Genomic DNA, 20,021 nt, shown 5'->3' with positions numbered 1-20,021 from the left:
TAGGGGGAGTATGAATGTACTCCTAGAAGCACCTAGTAAAGAAGGATGGTGTCAATCCATCCTCTGTAGGACACCTCTACGGAGGGAGGTCCTTGAGGGCCTCAGAGAGCTCCTCATTGGCACGCGTGTGTGTGTGTGTGAGTGAGAGAGAGAGAGAGAGAGAGAGAGAGAGGAGAAGAAGAAGAAGAAGAGGAATTTTTTTAATGTGAGGCGACAAGGCAGGGCTCTCACTAGATCATCAGGTGTTGATCGAACTCGTGACAACAAGAGTCACTCTCGTAACGAACAAGTCTCCTCACCAACAGCTGCATAAATGTTGGCCGAGATGAGACTAGAGAGAGAGAGAGGGGTGAGAGAGAGAGCCCTCAATACACCCAACAACAAGAGTCACTAATTAAGTAACCAAGAAACGAAGTCTTAGTAAGAGAGAGCACAAGCAAGAGAGTGTATTGTTTGATGAGTGTGTTTGATCCAGGGAGGCAATATAGTGAAGTATTCAGTATCATGCTCGCCTGTTAGTACCTTTGCTTGTCATGGATTCTGCCCTCGCGTCTCTCAAAAGTATCGCTCAACATGCAGTTACAGAATGCAGCGAGCGTGCCCTCAAGTTCGGCGGAAGCGCTCTGCAATACGGCCGTAACTTCTCAGATTGCGATTGTGCCAACACCCTGCTCCGTAGTATCCACTCCCTCGCTGATAGAGTCCGAAAAATCGTCCTGGGATCACTGAGAAGGCGTCCGAAGAGAAGTCGAGCTCTCCCCTTGCCGTTGCCTCCTTGCTGGCCTCTCCTGACAATGTATGGACAATGTATACGATTTTACACGATCGCAGGTCTTTTAGTTGGTCTATCTGCACGATTTCATGCGACTTTTGTTTTGGGCTGTCCATGTTCATATATGCATACGTGCACATATGGACAGGAAGACAAATGTAGTATGATACAACGAGCATTCGATTTTGGCAGCTGCTTCACCTGCTTAGTAATAACTCCAGTACACAAAGGTGCACGAACAGCAATTTTATATGCCTCATTTCTACATCTCGAAACTTCCTCGATGTCTATTATGAGCCGAATTGATGAAATTCTCTCAACCATATCTAGGATGTGCCACAATATAAGGGTGCGCCACTTGCTCCATCATGTGATTGCTGCTTCTCGGAGGTGCATGGAAACTAGAATGCACTCCTTATCCTCTGTTGGTACAACGAAAAAATAGCCATCAAACAAACAAGGCAAGGGGCCAAGCCATACGCTCTTGGGCACTTCTGCAATTGAAGAGCCTTGAGGGCCCCTGCGAGCTCATCATCTGTGGACGTTGAATCAGACTGCCTGCTCATGCCCTAAGACACCACAGGAGGAGTGTGTGCCCACACGGACTCCTGGGCTGTGAGGGCCTGAGGGTCTCCTCCTCAGACTGGAACAATTCGATATAGAAGGCCGTAGTCATTAAGAGGATCCCTTGTGGGTCTGAATAAATTTGACCTGCCTCATCTCGTAGCTGATGAAGCCGGGTCGGAGCAAACCAAGAGCTAGTAGTCTGGAAAAACTGTCGTCATCCTATCCCTTTGTTGGACCCATTGTGCCTTGGAGGATTGGTAAGAGAACTCTGCTCTGCGGATCTTTGTGGTGTGGAGGTCAAGGCTCGTGCTCTTGTACCATTGGGAGGCCAAGTCTTGCTCTCCGAGTTTCTCTATGGAAGCCAAGTGACGCCTCTCTGCAACACCTGTTACCGAAGCTCCTTGCTACTCCTCTAGATCGCTGTGGCTGTTGCCAAATCTCTACTATGGGCTACTACACCTCCTCCTCCTGCAAAAGGGCTATGTTATCTGCATCCCCTTTTGGGAGGGCCCATGACGGGGCTGCTCTAGGTGAGGCACAATGGGGAATGATCTGACATAGTCATCCTGGCTGAGATACTTGTGAATCATCCCCTGTGCATCCCCTAGTCCCTAACATAGAATTTGTTGAGGCGCTCGAGCAGGCCATCATGTCGTCCCTGAACAAGTAGCAGAGGTTGCTAGGGAGTCTAGAGAACTTTGCCTCCTACCATGAATCTCGGCCGCTTGCGGCGAAGATGAATTGCTCCCAAGTACTACGCTCTGAAGGGGGCATCGTGGAGAAGGACCTACTTTTTGCTTGTCCTTCTCGAACTCTAAATTGTTGAAGTCTCCTCCAACAATCCACGAGTCAACATCAGGGAGACATTGGTGAACTGTGTCTAAAAGGCTTTTCTCTATTGTCAATGGGCTGTGCCAGTAAATATAATGGATTCCTATCCTAGACTCCCCCATCCTCCTCCAATGTACTCCCCTTGGTATAAAACATCCATAGTGACAGGGAAATTGAGATGCATCTCCGGCTTACATCCTGGAAGGAGGCGGCGTTGCCGTTTAATGCTCGAGGTGAAGAACATGTGCTCTTGAATCAAGAGGAAGTCCACAGAACTGCCTGCCAAAGCTCGCTGTAGCTCCTATTGAAGAATGAGCTGCTGCTGCTACTAACATGACCGATCATGAAGACCATACACGTTCCAACTCACCATAGTCCAACTCATGGGGAGGAGGGGGAACAAGGCCCTCCTATGAGTGGAAGCCTGAGTGATGATCTTGGACTTTTGTGACTTCCAAGCGCATTTGGAAGGAGTGGCGGCAGCCTGCCAAAGGCATGATAGGCTAAATGCCTACCTTTAGGGCCCATTGTATTAGGAAGGAGACCTCCGATCCTAGGTGGCTGGTGCACTAGTTAAGCGTCCAGTGTGTAACCTGCTTGAGCTGAACCTCTAGCCCCAAGCGGATCATTACTCTTTGCAAGGCCCATGCCTCATCTCTCACGTGAGAAGGCCAGCTGGAAGGTGGCCGCGTTGCCGTGGGATATCCACATCTCCCTCCCTAAGGAGCTCCCTCATCATAACAAAGCACATCGAGGTGAAGTACTGTTTTGCCAAAGAGTTGAGCTAGTACATTGTCTTATTGTAAAGAATGCATACGACGTTTTTATGAAGGCTCTTCCCAAAAGCACCTTATCAAATGAATAGATGTCGGCCCACAACTAGGCCATTGAAAGGGGCCATGTGGATAGTTCTAACAATTCTTATGTGCAAAATCAATCCGACCTTGGCTCATATTGTACCAATCCATGCCATTTCACGGAGTAACAGAATATATAGGGTCCTATGGCCCTTAGTCCCTCAACTAAAACAGCAAGCCAATGAAGCTTTGGAGAACACAGGGCAGCAGGCACAATCCTATCTTTGTGTACTAGGCTGAGCAGGGGAGAGCTGCAGATGTGAGGTTTACAAAGAGATCTTTTGCATCAGGTTTTACATGGTGTCTTTGCTGTCTAACTTGCTGAAAACAATTTCCAGTTTTTTATGTTCTCTTGAGTTTCCTGGTGTCCACATTTCTTCAACAGTGAATTTCTAAGTGTTGGTAATCCTGGGGAGTCTTCTGCTCCTGCGGGGGTTAGTAGGCCTATCATGCTAGTAGTGCCTATCATGCCAAATATAACTTTTACTGCAGTGTAATAATTATTTCGTTTAGTTAAATGTTATATTGAAACTGTATATAGGATCCGGTCTTTCAAGTCTTTCTGGTGCCACTAACTCATGGTTTGAATATGAAATCATATTTCAACATCGAGTATTCGAGCTAACAATTTGAGTCTCACGTCATTATTTTTGTTTCAAGCTGCAGGAAAGGCTTGGGTGCTTTAGAAAAGGTCGTAGAAGTCTTTGAAGAGGTCTCTGATAGACTGACGTGCAGGCTCCACGATGTTCATAAAAATCTTAAGTTCTGGAAGGCTCGTGCTGAGGTAGGTGTCATTTTGTGTTGGAGACCCGAACAGGTTCTCTGGCTGTCAATATGAAAATAGAGCAGATCTCTGCATTCTATTTCCTGTGAACACATTTTATGGATGCACTATGAACATCTTAAGGAATGTAATAAGACAATAATTTTTCTTTTGAAGCATTTACCGCATGTATGGGCATGCCTACAAAGCTCCTTTGTGTGGCTTCCCTGATGCTTTGTTTTTGGGTGGTCAGGCTGATTAGGAATCTCCATCACAGCTGACTCTGAGATTGTTATGACAATTGTTCTATTATATTATAAACGGTTTCCGGTTTTCATACTAGGAGCACAAGAAACTAACAATATGTTTGAGAATGGGCAGGGAGCAGATGGTCCAAAAGTCAGGTTCATGGTGTTGGAAAGAGGTCCGTGCGCATTTTTACAGGGAGCTGCTAAACTTTTACGTGACTGTATCTGGGAGTTTTCTCCAACCCGTGGACTTGTGGTTGCTGCTATTTCTCAGATTTATGAACGAGTGGCCCTTTTGTCTACTTTGCAGTGTCGCCTTGCTAGAGTTCTTGGGGAGGTCAGTTGACAGTCTTTTTGGTTCTTTAACGTTGAGCCTGTTTGTAGGTAGGCCATGCTAGTTCTGGAGATGTTTCAAGATGCTGTTTCAATGTTCTTACATGCAACAAGTTCACTCCGCCACTTTGAAGCACTTGATGACAATTCACATGACACTAGATGTCCAAAAGGCATATAATAGTAAAGTTTTCCTTTTTTTTTTTTTTTGGCCGAAAAAACAGTGCTGATTATATTACTTTGAAAACAAGATACATGAGGTCAGCTTTGCAACTGACGGGCTGCGTTCACAAATCGGACGCTGCCCAAAAAGGAAAAAAAAAAGTAAAGCTCTCTCTCACGGAGGGATCAGACGAGTGTGAATGAACAGCCAGAGAGGTGGTGAATAGCGCCACTGAAGGCCTTGCGAAGTATGCTCGAAGAAGAGGCCGTGTGTGTCCCAATCACGGAGGAAACGTCTCCGCTTCTCCTGGCCAGCCCGGGAGTCTCCCTGTATCTGGTCCCACTGGCCTCTGAGGGTGTGTATAATCTCACTCCAGATGTCAGTCATGACCTGGGCAGTCGAAAGGGAGGTGCCACCGAGAATCTGCGCGCAGCGCGAGGTCCAAATGTGCCATCCTGCGATGCTGCTAATAATCTCCCAGACTGGCTGTCTCTCCTGAGGTCCTGTGTCAGCCTCTGCCAGGTGCGGCGGAATGCTCTCGAGCGGCCCCCACGTCCCCTGTGTGATAAGGAACGTGGGGTCCTGCGGACATGCCTCGAACAAGTGATGAAAGCCAGGTGCGGTGCTGCACCAGCAGAACGCGTCCCAAGTGATCAAACCTAACTCCGGTGTCGGTGTTGCGCGAGTAAGGATCCCGAAGGTCCACCTCCACACTTCCTGGGCACGAGTGCAGCTCCACAGGCAGTGTTTTGGTGACTCCTCGTCCTCATGACAAATCTGACAACGTCCATCCTGACCAACCTGCCGCAACCAGCTCCCCACTGGAAGACCTTTGTGGGTGAGAAGCCAAAGGAAGTAGGAGATCTTTCGCGGCCGCCAGCTCTCCCACAAGGCCTTCCAGAAGGCGTGCAAAAAAAGCCTGGAGATACCCTGAGCATACCAACTGGGCCGCTGGGTGGGCGGGCGGCTCTGCATCCTCCCGAGAACTCTCTTGCCCAATGTCGTGCTGTAGGCGAAGAAAGAGGTCGGCCCCTGACCTGTCACAATCTCTGGCCATCTCCACTCTCCTAGGTCTGAATCAAGCTCTGACAAGGCCCGCCCCTCCCAAAGCCAGAGTCGCCATAATTGCAGCTGATCCTGCTCTATACTGGGATCGGTCTGCCAAACCTTCCCCACTAGGCCTACAACCCGAACCCTCTGCCATGGGAGTAGGGGGTCGATGAGCACATCCTCTCTCCTGAGTCGGCCGTCCCCCATAACCGCAAAGAAGGAAACAGAGGTGTCGTCCATCCGACCTGCAACCACCAGTGGGATGCCACGGGGGGTGAACTGTCCCAGCCAACGGTCATCACCAGGCATGAGGATCTGAATCTCGGGTGGAACCAATCAACCGGCTGGAATAGCTTCGTCTATCTCCGTGCGTGTCGCCTGAGCTCCACGGGCACCTCCAGCTGCGACTGCTAGAGCAGCGGTATCCAAGTGTCTGTATGTGTTCCTCCAAACTCGAAGGGATCGGGTTGGCCCCCGCATCCAGCCGTCCCACCTGATGTGTGATCTCTCCCCCAGCTGAAGGCCCTCGACATCTCTAACCTGATTGTTCCAGATGAGCGGCTGGCGATCGATCTCCTCCTGACAGCTAGGAGGGGACTGAATGAGACTGAGGCAGAGCCACCTCCAAACCATGAGAAGGCTACGAACGAGTGGGGAGCGGGGCAGAAGTGAAGATCCATCTGAGGGACGGTAGCCACTCTCCACCTCGGCATGGGGCACAAGAACCGATCCCCTGCTGAAGTAACATCTTCCACGTTTGCCTCTCCGGGGTCAAACCGCGGATAACTAACTTGCCCAGCAGGGCCTGACTCTGAAGCTCAGGATCGATGACCCCCAAGCCACCCTCAGCCTGTGGAAGAATGACTGTCTGCTAGGCAACCCTGGCTCTGGTATCTCTGAGACTATCCCCCCCAGACCACAGGAAATTCCGGACCAACCTCCTAAGCTGTGCCACGCTGGATCTCGAGAAACACCAACAAGAAGCCACATACCATGCCGTGGCTAGGAGAACCTGGTTGACTACAAGAGCACGACCTGCAAGAGAGAGCTTAGGAGTGCTACAGAAAGCCAGCTTCCGTCGAATGGAATCTATCACCGGGAGAAACTGCTGAGCTAGCGTGATATCCAGGCCGACCTGAAAGCCAGGATATCTAGCTGTCTGTCCGCGTGGAATCCACCTGAAACCCAAAAACCTCCCCCACTGTGAGCACGCCCCGGGGTTTGTGAGAAAACCAACTGATTTGTTCCAGTTGATTTTCGCACCGGCTGCCGAACAGAAGACCTCTAGGGCCAGCCTCACCCTCTCCAGCATCATCTCATCATCCTGAACATACAGTGCTGTCATCTGCATACTCCGATCCAGGAGCTCCGTGTCCTCCCTGATGGGAAGGCGAACACCCCGGATCCCGGTCGACCTCGCGCGAAGGTAGTATGTCATGGCCTCGGCGAAGGAGAGAAACAGGTAAGGAGCAAGGGGGCAACCTTGACGCACTGATCTCTCCAAACGAAATCGCTCTCCCATCTTGCCGCCGATGATGACCCTGCTGGAAGCTGTCCTGTATAACGCTGAAATACCCTGAATCCATCCTGCTGGGAATCCTAGTCGCTCCAGAGTACCCTCCAGGAAGGACCAGTCCACTCGATCGTAGGCCTTCTCAAAGTCGAGAAGTAGGATGGCTAAATGTGACCCAATGTGCTGAGCCCACTCCGCTGCCTCTGAGAAGGTGAAGACATTATCCAGGATACTGCGATCCTGGACAAAGCCTGTCTGAGTGTCATGAATGAGGTCATGAAGTAGAGGCCGAACTCTGGCGCTGATCATCTTGGCAAGGATTTTGTAGGCAGTGGTGAGGAGAGTGATCGGGCGCCACTGACGGATCTCCTGTTGATCTCCTCCCTTTGGGATGAGGCAAATCAGTCCCGAGGAGAGGCTCTTTGGCATATATTCGCTGCTGAAAATCCTCTGGAGGGCTGCTAGGAGGGGCTGATGGATCTGATCCCAGAAGGAGGTGAAGAAAGCATGAGATAGCCCATCCTCGCCAGGGCATTTTTGCCCATCGATGGCCATCAAGGCCTCCAACATCTCGTCAGTAGTGAACGGTGCCAACAACGTCGCCTGCATGCTGGGCTGAACCATGGCTGGAATATGCCTCCACACCTCCTTGCAGGAACGTCGAGTGCGAGTGGCAAGCTGCTCCTGTTGGAAAAGAGTCCTGTAGAAGTCGGTAGCCAACCCCAAGACCTCACCCGGATCAGTAACGGTGTGCCCCTCCGCTGTCCTAAGACTCCGTAGCTGATCACCTGCTGCTCTCTGGCCATGCGTCCTAAAGAACTCCCTGCACATCTGGTCGCCCTTCCGAGCCCAGAATGAGAGGGAGGCATGATAGGAAAACTCTGAATGGCGCTGGAGAGTCTCCTCAAGAAGGGCTCTGGCTCGAAGGGCCTGGATCCGAAGCTCCTCCGAGCCCGGGGCTGCTTGCTGGAGTCGCTGAATGGAAGCGAGGCCTAGTAAAGTTTTCCTCGCATCGTATAGTGTTAGCATATCATGTACCAAGCACTTACCTATTGTAGTAAGGTTTTCCTTGCATCACTATACGAATGTGTCTGTTAGCATATCATGTATCAAGCACTTATCTGTTGTAGAAGGCTTGTCTACCTCTATAAAACAATGTACAGGACTTAGCATTCAGCTTAGCATGTCCTTCTCTCTCCCTTCCCCTGCTTGATGAAGGGAGGGGTTATCCTGTTGAAAAGTGCCAAATGGCTGCAAATACAAAGCTAAATGAAAATGTCTTCAAAATGAAGCCCAACCACTTCAAAGCTCTGTAGGAAGGTTGCTCCTTCCCAGTGGGAATGTTCACATGGCTTACAAGTCTTATGCACTATCCAACCGTTGTGGATTTGTCCATTCAGTGGCACCTTTTGGGGAAGAGGTGTTAATACCCATTTACTAATCTGTTTTTAGCTATCTAAGGCTAGACTATGGTCTCTTGGACCCATATGCACCCTCCTATAGCACAATTGATACCCCGTAGGTGCCCAATGCATATGCATGCATTCTTTATTATTTATAAACTAGCCAATAGGTTGTCACTGAGCCGATCAAAACTGTAAGGTCTCCACCAGAAACTGCAGTCAAGATATACCCATAAAATAGGCCATTTTGAAAATGTCAATCTATTAATACAAATAATCACAATTAATGGTGGTAGCCTACCAATTGCCATTTGCTCCATTTGAGCCCGCACCGGGTACGAGGGGTCCCCAAGCCCCGCCCCCTAGCCATGCAAAGCTCTCTCTCTCCCCCCAAAAAGTCCCAGGAGGGATGAGAGAGAGAGGGGGACATGAGGCCACATATACAAGGCCTCCACAATTACACATTTGATTATGGGACTGAAGTCCCCATTGTACATGTGTCAATCAGCCGTGAGCCCTCCAATTAACCATACTCCAATGCCCGAATGAGGGGTGAAGACCACCTCCAACACCTCCCTTTGGATGAACCCCGAGGCCAAAACCTGGTCATGGCCAAAGACAAGACCAGACCAGTCAACAACAAAGGCCAGCCGCCACCAAACTGCCATCGAGTAGCCGCCGCCAAAGCCCACAAGAGGAAACGACACACGTGGAGCAGTCTGGAAGAGCCGCCACCGCAGTAAATGTCGCACTTCAAATAGCCACCGTCATGGATCGCGACAATCCGCCGCCACACAGTCCATGGGATCTGCGCCTCCGCCATGTGCCATGCACGCGCCAGCTGCGATGCGCAGTCCTGCTCTGATACCACTGTTGGGACTCAGCCATGCCACGTGGCACTAGGAGCGCACTAGGTACGGGGGGTCCCAAGCCCCGCCCCCTAGCCATGCAAAGCTCTCTCTCTCCCCCCAAAAAGTCCCAGGAGGGATTAGAGAGAGAGGGGGAAATGAGGCCATATGTACAAGGCCTCCACAACTATACATTTGATTATGGGACTAAAGTCCCCATTGTACACGTGTCAATCAGCCGTGAGCCCTCCAATTAACCATACTCCAACGCCCAAAAGGCACCACCTCCAACAGTAGATTGGGAGAACTCTCTTCCATCCAAATAGCATCAGACTTTGGATATTGCTTCGGATTGAGAATCTGTATGCCATTCTCAAATTCAGGTTTTGCTCTTTGATAACTTGTATTGGTGGCACTCCTTTGAACTCTTTCAAATTATCGACATAGAATTTGTTCTTCATTCTCCATGTAGTAGGTAGCTTTACCTAGGAAGTAATTTGTCTCTCCTAGATACTACACGTGTTGGACTTGAAATGGACCATTTTTTTGAGATTTCATCTCTTCTTTTCTTATCTATTCTGCTCCCGTAAGGTATCCGGATTCCGAAGCCTTCTTGCATTGATACTGCTCCCATAGAGGTACCCACTGGCGTCAATCTACAGTGCAACGAAGCTCTTCTCAAAGCCAGGAACTATAGTGTTAGTAATGGGTTGTGATTGGACATGCTTTCTTGGAAAAATTATGACCAAATTGTTGATAATAGCTACATATTCCAATAAATAATGGCAATTCTCGCACATTCAAAGGTATAGGCCACTCCTTAATCATCTTGACTTTTGGGATTCTACTACCTCAGCTGTCACAATGTGACCTAAATATTCGATACCTTCTAAACAAATTCACTTTTCTTCTGACGGAAAAAGAGTTGATTTTTTCTAAGAAGATCCATCACTTTGTGTAGATGCTTCTTATGATCATCTTTATTCTTAAAGAAGAATACCACTTCTAAAAACTCTTGCCCCTAGAGCAAATCTAGCATAGATTTTTAAATAATCATCAAAGGAGATCATTTACATTTGCAGTAGGTTTATTTGTGCCCTCTCTTTTTGCAGAAGAACTCTCACCCTCCTGCTTGGGATTCTTGCTCTCTATAAATTTAGTCTTTCTCAAGCAATCTAAGAGTACAAGATTGAAGATACTCATAAAAGGAGATCGGGATGTCCAACTGGGTACAGCCAAACCATCCCCTTTCTCTTACTCGTGTCTCCCTTTCTCCTTTATAGACATCCCACCGCATATGTTATAGGATTTGGAAGGGTTTCTCAGGATGGATCTTTTGAGTTCCTGGCTTTTACAACTCTTTATTTGCCCTTGAAAGCACTTTCTAGGCTTGAAGAGCGGTCTTCTAAATCCTTTTGCTTCTGCTGGAAGTAGATGCTTCACTTGAATAATCAATCTTTCTCTCAATCATCTTTGCCATCTTACTGGATCCGTGCAAAGTAGTATGCCCATGGACTTTCACTCATACCTTTTGTCAGGTTTGAATGAGGTGAGGTATTTGGTCAACTTATTACTTTCAGGTTTACCCTTGAATTTAAGTGAAGCTTTTCAAAAGTGAGTCCTATAATCAACCACTCTCCTTCTCGAATTGCCGAAGTACCATTTAAATGTGAGGTGCTCTTAATAACATAAGGGAGGAACTTAGTTTTGATAAGATGTACAAAACCTTGCCATTCCTTTGCAGGATTGTCCTCACGTTGCTATCGTGCTGTATGCAACAACTGTGCTCTCTTTTCTTTGATTTTGAGGCTGAACAGACTAAGGAAAGATGATTCAAAACAGCCTACAAAATAGGGCCTTTCTCTGCTCTGTTTGCACAATGTTATGTTGTTAGAGAGTGTTTCTTGAGCCAAAGCTCACTTCAATCGCCCCATAAAAGTTTAGATTTCGAGGCTGAACAGACTAAGGAAAGATGATTCAAAACAGCCTATATAATAGGGCCTTTCTCTGCTCTGTTTGCACAACGTGATGTCGTTAGATAGTGTTTCTCGAGCCGCACATGCCCACCAAAGTCCAGTCTCAAACTGAATTTCTGCTTTGAGAACAAGGTTTTTTTGCTGTATTGTTTTTTTTTTTCTGCATCGTGTAATCCAAATCGAGTAAATCACAAGACATGCATCCACATTTTGGGGCTTGGGAGAGCAATGAGTTTAGGACACTGCCCTTCTATAGCAGTATCTTGGTGGTTGTGAAGAATGTTAGCGATCTGCTTCTGGCATGATGTGCTCACCTTGGTCTATTGACAAAATATGAAGAGGGGAGAGGAGAAGAGTGGAGATGAGGAGAGAGGGGACAGCTAGAGAGCACACCACAAATGACTAATTGTACACTAGATTTAGTTGAAAAAATAGAATATATACAAACCCATTTAGGGTTAGGGTTAGGGCTCAAGACTCTTTTGGCTGCATTCCAGTGAGACTGTTTTGGATTGCCATAAACTGTGCTAGTGAGCTTACTGCATTACAAATATCTGGCCGAGTGATAGTCAAATATATAAGAGATCCAGTGAGCTGCCTATAGTACCTGTCATTGACTGTAGGCTTTTCTGAATCTTTAGTAAGTTTCAAACTTTGTTCCATGGGAGTGGCTGCAATCTTGCAATCTGCCATATGAAACTTCTTCAAGAGACTGTCAACATACTTGAGTTGACTCATGAATGTGCTATCTGAATCTCTCCAGAACTCAATTCCAAGACAATAGTGCATAAGTCCAAGATCTTTCATGTCGAACTCTGTAGATAAGTCTTGTTTTAGTTTTCTGATGAAGCTATCCTTGCTTCCTGTCACAATCAGATCATCTACGTATAAAAGTGCAATAGTAAGGTCTTCCCCTTGAACTTTGTAGTAGAGAGTATGATTTGGATTGGATTTCATGTATCCCAGATTAGCAAAATACTTGTCAATTCTACTGTATCAACTTTTGGGTGCTTGCTTTAAGTTGTAGAGGCTTTTCTTGAGATGGCAAACCTTATTCTCCTTTCCTGGTTCAACATAACCTGCCTGTTGTTGCATGTAGACTTCCTCGTCTAGATAACCATTGAGAAATGCATTCTTGACATCGAGCTGATACACATTCTATCTGCTGAGTGTTGCTAGTGATATCAAGAACCGTATGGAATCCATCTTTGCTATTGGAGCATAAGTCTCATCATAGTCTTGACCATATTGCTGTGCAAATCCTTTTGCAACTAGTCTGGTTTTGTATCTCTGAATACTTCCATCTGGATTATACTTCACTTTGTATACCCATTTGTTTGCTATGGCCTTCTTTCCTGGTGGAAGGTCGCATAATTCCCAAGTATTATTCTTATACAAAGCATCCATTTCTTTATTCATAGCAGTTTGCCATTCTGGCTTGTCTACTGCGTCTTCGAAGTACATTGGCTCTTCTGTAGCCATGATGGTAGTCATAAGAGTATAGTTGGTGGTTTCCACCTGAATTGCTTTGCCTTTATGAGCATATGTTAATTTGGCTGGAGGTCTGCTTTCCCTAGTAGACCATCTGAGCTACTGTGGCTCTGCTTAGGGTGTTGCTGGCAATTCTTGCTCTTCTTCATCAACCTGTTCTGTAGATGAATGTGAAGTCGATGCTTCTATCTCCTGTGTAGGTGAGGTTTTCCATTCTGATTCCTCATCAAAGATTACATCTCTGGAGATAATGACCTTGCAGTTGATGGGATCATACAATTTGTATGCTTTGCTTTCTTCACTGTAGCCAACCATGATGCATTTACGTGACTTCGCATCCAATTTCCTGCGATGATCATCATGTATGTGGGCATATGCTATGCAACCAAATATGCGGAGATGCCCAATGTGTGGCTTGTGTCCAGTGAATGCTTCATAAGGAGTCATATCCTGTATCCGTTCGAGCATTGTGTGCTAAAGTCCCATTCTTCCTTTCAGCTCTTGCATTCTACTGAGGAGTATCTGCACATGTGAATTGTCTTCGAATGCTGTGATTTCTGTAAAAGTTCATGAATGCTGAAGACATGTATTCACCTCCTCGATCTGATCTCATGACTTTGATCTTTCTGCCTATCTGGTTTTCTACCATGGCTTTGAATTCTTGAAATCTGGAAAACACTTCAGATTTCTCTTTCAGAAAGTAGACCCTGTTAGATTCTCACTGTGCCCACCTGTGAGCCCCCGATTTGAGGGGACAAGGGGCAGTGAGAGATAGGAGGGCTGGGAGAGAGACTCAGGCTGGAACCAGAGGGAGGAGAGCATGGCAGATATAGGCGACCAGCACATGGGCTGGTCGCAGCCTGCAACAGCAGGTAAAAGGGGGCTTTATGCCTCACATGGAGGCTCCTGCAGCAGCGCAGACTGGCTGCACAGGGCACCCTTATATAGGGGCCTGTGGCAGGCCAAGTCGGCCCAACCAGGGCCACCGACCAGGGCCAACCCTGGTCAGTTTTATGGGGCCCATGAAGTCGGCCACCAGACAGGGTACCGACCCTGCTGGTCGGTCATCTGAAGGGGCCTGGGCAGTGCCTATAAAAGGCCCACTTCTCCATTGATCCCTGCATCCAGTGCACTACAGAAAGCCTTCTCCAAGGCAGCGTTCAGCACTCAGATCTGGGAGAGTTTGTGAGAGAGAGTTCATCAGTTTGCTCCACTTTGTGAGAGAGAGTTCATCAGTTTGCTCCAGCACCCTGCTGTGATTTGTACTGCTCCCTTGGAGCCATTTTTTGGCCACCATCCGGTGGATGAATATACTCTCTCTCTCCATCTATTCCGTCTATATTTTTGAATGTGTGTGTTTGTTGCATCTATGATCATCTATCTGAGTTGAGTGTGTGAGAGTTGGAGAGATCTTGGGTGGAGGATTGAGTGATTCATTCCCTCCTATTTTCTAACATGGTATCAGAGCCATAGGCTCTCAACTCTTCTTCATCAAAGCACTCTCTGAAGGAAGTAGTCCCTTGGCAGAAAGGCGATTCTGTTTTCAGCTCAAGCTAGCATGGGAGGTCAGTACATCTTTTTTTTGCTTCAGTTTTTTTCAGTTTGCTATTCACCGAGATGGATCAGCGTTCAGAAGCCTCTACACCCACTGCTCGTCCTTCCTCCTCCTCCAGTCATCTTCCTTCTTCATTCATTCCCAATTTTGGTGAAGCTGGAAAGCTCGATGGGACGAACTATCCAATTTGGAAAGTCAAGATCCGAAGTCATCTGGTGGCACGAAAGCTATGGAAGATAGTGATTGGGACCGAGATGCAGCCGGAGGACATTGTGGACAAAAGAGGTGATGTTCTATTTGAAGCAGATGCGGATGAACTCAGTGCATGGCAGGAGAGGGATGCTCAAGCCTTAGCAATGCTAATTGGCACATTAGTAGATGCTGTGATTCCTCATATCCAATTGGCAGAGACGTTTTGAGAGGCGTGGGCCATACTGAAGGAGCTGTATGAAACCGATAATACAGCCCGTATCATTACTCTTCAGCATCAACTTTACAATCTTGATATGAATGAGGGTGATAGTGTGCATGACCATCTGACAAAGGTGAAAGTTGTGCGGGACCAGCTCGCAGTGGTTGGTCAGAAGGTGGATTCGAGTCAATTGGCGTTGCTCACACTCCACAAGTTGCCACGGAGGTTCAAAAGTTTTGTGACTACGGTCACTGCGGGTCAACGGACTAAGCCAATCACCTTTGAGGAGCTTGGTCCACTCCTGCTTCAGGAGGAGGCTTGAGAGAAACTCTTTATGCAAACTGACGAGAAGGCATTAGTGGCCAAAGACAAGCCTGGAAAAGGCAAGACAAAGGAGTTCAAGAAGTCAGAGGACGCTGACCGAAAGAAGAAAATGAAGTGCTTTTACTGTGAAAAGCTTGGCCACTCCGCCAAAGAATGCCGAAAGAAGAAGGCAGGATCAGAAGCAGAAGAGAGAAGCCAGGAACAAAGAAGAGTCTAAGAATGATTCTGCCAATGTGACAACTGGACAGTTGTTTTTAATCAGTGAACATTGTTCAGCGTATGCAGTCAGTGAAGGAAATGGTATGTTGACAGCGGTGCTCAAAGCACATGTCTAACAGAAAGACTTGGTTCAAAACCATGGAAAGTACACACCCGGATTTCAAAGTTTCTGTCGGGGATAGCCGGACATGTCCTATGAAGGGCATTGGTAGCATTCCTTTCATTACGACCGTGGGTGAGGAGAAGGATATCTTTGGAGTACTTTATGTACCCAACCTTTGTAAGAACTTACTGTCTATAAGTCAGATGGACAAGAACAACATGTCAGTTCTCTTTGAAGACGGCAAGGTCACTGTGACATCCAAAGCAAATGGACAGATGGTGGCCCAAGGAGTTGAAGAAAATGGATTGTACCGCCTCAGTGCAATGTTGGTTCATGAAGACAACGGAAAGTCCAAACTTTGGCATGAGCGCTTCGGTCACGTCAGCTATGGAACCTTGGCTGAAATGTCAAAATCGAAGATGGTGGATGGACTTCCACCTATTACAGGCAATGATGGTGTCTGTAGGGCTTGTCTAGAAGGCAAGCAGCATAGGGACAAGTTCCCACAAGAGGCCTCGTTTCGGGCCAGCAAACCACTTGAGTTGGTTCATGCCGACATTTGTGGCCCAATGTCTACAGCATCGTGGGCAGGATCCAGGTACTCACTTCTCTTTGTGGATGATTTCAGTAGAATGACCTGGGTGTATTGTTTGGCTAGTTCAAGGACTAGAAGGCCAGAGTTGAAAAGGAGATAGGGGAGGATGTCAAGACGTTCCGTACAGACAGGGGGGGAGAATTCACCTCAAATGAGTTCAACACATTTTGTCACAAGCATGGGATCAAGCGACAACTCACCACAACACATACTTCTCAGCAAAACGGGGTAGCCGAGAGGAAGCATAGAACCACCACGGAGATAGAACTTGCTATGCTCCGAGGGAGGAACCTTTCTAAAGCCTAGTGGAGTGAAGCTATCAATACAGCCTTACACATTCTCAACAGGACCAAGACGAAGGCCGTCAAGGGCAAGACTCCATATGAGGCATTTTATGGTAAGAAGCCCTCTATCACTCGTCTTCGCATTTTTGGTTCTAACGCATGGGTGCATGTGCACAAGGAAGATAGGACCAAGCTTGATTCCCGGAGCAGAAAATGTATCTTTGTTGGGTATAGCGAAGAATCCAAGGCCTATCGACTCTTCGACCCAGTAAAGAAGCAGATCCTTATCAGTCGGGATGTCGTCTTCGAGGAAAAGAGACCTGAACCCTAGGAGGAGTCTCAGATTGAGGAGGAAGAGATTGTTTAACTCCTGAACCCACCCCGCCCCAGGTTGACCATCCAAGAGGTGGCAAAGTCGGAAGTTGATGTTCCACCAGGTACTGAGGAAGAGCAGGCTGTTCCAGAAGCAGTTCCAATTCCTCCTCCCACTAAGAAGCAGAAGAGGTTGCCCCAATGGTACCTAAGAACATTGGAAGACTCTCGGGTCACCGAAATACCTAAGAGTAGGAGTTTCAGATTGCGTCGGTCCCAACGTCTTCAGAAGACCCCATCCGTGAATTTTGCGTTGGTGGCTCAGCTTGAAGAGCCAAGGACCTTCAAGGAGGCGAAGGACAATCCAAAATGGCAGGCTGCCATGCAGGCAGAGATGGATGCTATCCTGAAGAACAATACCTGGGACTTAGTGGCCAGGCCCCCGCGATGGAAAGTCATCGGCACTAAGTGGATATACAAACTTAAATACAAATCAGACGGTAGCTTGGATAAGTAAAAAGCAAGGTTAGTGGTCAAAGGTTTTGCTCAAATTGAAGGCATGGATTTTGATGAAACTTTTGCCCCCACAGCTTGCATGGTTACTATCCGGACAGTGATTGCCCTTGCTGCCCAATTCGAGTGGCCTATTTTTCAAATGGACGTGAAGTACGCATTCCTTAATGGAACCCTGGAGGAGGAGGTATACATAGAGCAGCCACCGGGCTTTCAAGATCGAGGGTCCCCATTAAAGGTCTGCAGGTTGAAGAAGGCGTTATACGGATTGAAACAAGCCCCCAGAGCTTGGTACCAAAGGATTGATGTATTCTTTCAGAAGATAGGGCTAAGTCGGAGCCCTTCTGGGGCAAACCTCTACTTGTTCATTGAGAAGGGGTTGCGATTGGTACTCATCCTCTATGTTGATGATCTTATCTTGACAGGTAACCATGTCAAGAAGATTTCTCAGGTCAAGGAGCTACTCATGTCTGAGTTTGAGATGATTGACCTTGGGTTATTACACTACTTCCTTGGGATAGAAGTAAAGCAGGCCAAAGACAGGATCTTCATTTCACAGGAGAAGTATTGCAGAGAACTTTTGAAGAGATTCCAGATGGAGGATTGCAGGACAGCAGTAACTCCCATGGAGGTTGGGCTCAAGCTAAGTGTTCACGACATATCCCAGCCGGTCGATACTACTTTGTACCGACGATTGGTAGGAAGTTTGCTTTACCTTACCAATACTCGATCTGATATTTGTTATGCAGTTGGGCTATTATGCCAGTTCTCTGCTTCTCCCAGGAAGAGTCATTGGGATGCAGGTTTACGGGTGCTGAGGTATCTAAAGGGTACTTGCACCTATGGGATCACCTATACCAAAGGCATCGAACTAGGTGGGTTCTGTGACAGTGATTAGGCGGGTGATGTTGACACCAGAAGATCAACAACAGGCTATTGCTTCTTACTTGCATCTGGTGCCATCTCTTGGCTGAGTAAGAAGCAACCCATAGTGGCCCTTTCATCTACAGAGGCAGAGTACAGAGCCGTGTGTACAGCAGCTTGTGAGACACTGTGGTTGAGGTGGATTTTGGAGGACATGGACATGTGTCAGGAGAGCGCAACAATGCTGATGTGCGACAATCAGAGTTGCATAGCCATTGCCAAGAATCCAGTGTACCATGCGCAGACCAAGCACATTGAAGTTCATTACCACTTTGTTCGAGAACTCATCATTGACGACGTGATCGAGCTCATGTACTGCCCGACCGCCGACAACTTGTTCGACCTCTTCACGAAGGCACTCACTTGAGAACAGATGGAGCACCTCATCAGACGTATGGGGATTGGCCCACAGTTGTGACATTAAGGGGGGGTGTTAGATTCTCACTGTGCCCACCTGTGAGCCCCCGATTTGAGGGGACAAGGGCCAGTGAGAGATAGGAGGGCTGGGAGAGAGACTCAGGCCGGAACCAGAGGGACGAGAGCATGGCAGATATAGGCGACCAACCTGTGGGCTGGTCGCAGCCTGCAACAGCAGGTAAAAGCTTTAGGCCTCACATGGAGGCTCCTGCAGCAGCGCAGACTGGCTGCACAGGGCACCCTTATATAGGGGCCTGTGGCAGGCCAAGTCGGCCCAACCAGGGCCACTGACCAGGGCCAACCCTGGTCAGTTTTATGGGGCCCATGAAGTCGGCCACCAGACAGGGTACCGACCCTGCTGGTCGGTCATCTGAAGGGGCCTGGGCAGTGCCTATAAAAGGCCCACTTCTCCATTGATCCCTGCATCCAGTGCACTACAGAAAGCCTTCTCCAAGGCAGCGTTCAGCACTCAGATCTGGAAGAGTTTGTGAGAGAGAGTTCATCATTTTGCTCCAGCACCCTGCTGTGATTTGTACTGCTCCCTTGGAGCCATTTTTTGGCCACCATCCGGTGGATGAATATACTCTCTCTCTCCATCTATTCCGTCTATATTTTTGAGTGTGTGTGTTTGTTGGATCTGTGATCATCTATCTGAGTTGAGTGTGTGAGAGTTGGAGAGATCTTGGGTGGAGGATTGAGTGATTCATTCCCTCCCATTTTCTAAGAGACCCAACAATATCTGTTGTAGTTGTCGATGAAAGTCAAGTAGTAAAGTGAACCATTGATGTTGTGGGTCTGGGCATAATCCCATACATTTGTGTGTATCAAATTAAGAATACCTCGTGCACGAGAGGTACTTCTGACAAAGTTGGTTCGCTTTTGTTTGTTGAAGCAGCATGCTTCGCAAACTTTTCCAAGAAACTGTAGCTTCGGAATCCCAATTGCCATATTCTGATTCTTGAGATCTAACAAGTACTTGAAGTTGACATGACCATATCTCTTGTGCCATTTTGCAGATAGTGGCATCTGTTGCGGTTGAGCTGACATGACATGCTTATCTGGATCTTTCTGCCTGTCTGGTTTTCTACCATGGCTTTGAATTCTTGAAATCTGAAAAACACTTAAGATTTCTCTTTCAGAAAGTAGACCCAACAATATCTGCTGTAGTCGTCGATGCAAGTCAAGTAGTAAAACTTCTAACAAAGTTGGTTCGCTTTGTTTGCCGAAGCAGCATGCTTCGCAAACTTTTCCAAGAAACTGTAGCTTCAGAAGCCCAATTGCCATATTCTGATTCCTGAGATCTAACAAGTACTTGAAGTTGACATGACCATATCTCTTGTGCCATTTTGCAGATAGGGGCATCTGTTGCGGTTGAGCTGACATGGCATGCTTATCTGGATCTTTCTGCCTGTCTGGTTTTCTACCATGGCTTTGAATTCTTGTAATCTGAAAAACACTTCAGATTTCTCTTTCAGAAAGTAGACCCAATAATATTTGCTGTAGTCGTCGATGAAAGTATATTTGCTGTAGTCGTAGATGAAAGTCAAG

The 20,021-nt window shown here is 47.5% G+C and overlaps 1 protein-coding gene across 2 annotated transcripts in view; it reads left to right on the top strand.

The window, feature by feature from the left end:
- The first annotated feature begins 355 nt into the window (after nucleotides 1-355).
- Nucleotides 356-20,021, top strand: part of DGS1 (dgd1 suppressor 1) — a 72,402-nt gene continuing 52,736 nt past the window's right edge. Inside the window, exons 1-3 of one of the 2 annotated variants that reach the window (XM_087380377.1) lie at nucleotides 356-796; nucleotides 3,688-3,811; nucleotides 4,172-4,375. In XM_087380377.1, the coding sequence (XP_087236503.1) occupies nucleotides 534-796; nucleotides 3,688-3,811; nucleotides 4,172-4,375 (591 nt within the window). In that variant the 5' untranslated portion in view covers nucleotides 356-533. The remainder of the gene's footprint in view (nucleotides 797-3,687; nucleotides 3,812-4,171; nucleotides 4,376-20,021) is intronic. The other variant, XM_087380378.1, reaches the window with a different exon arrangement.

The sequence above is a fragment of the Dipteris shenzhenensis genome, chromosome 10 (assembly GCF_047967505.1).
Source record: "Dipteris shenzhenensis isolate YYH24624 ecotype China chromosome 10, Dip_SZ_1.0, whole genome shotgun sequence".
NCBI classification, from domain to species: Eukaryota; Viridiplantae; Streptophyta; class Polypodiopsida; order Gleicheniales; family Dipteridaceae; genus Dipteris; species Dipteris shenzhenensis.
The sequence above is the reverse complement of the archived record's forward strand: the minus strand, read 5'-3'. Positions and strand labels throughout refer to the sequence as shown.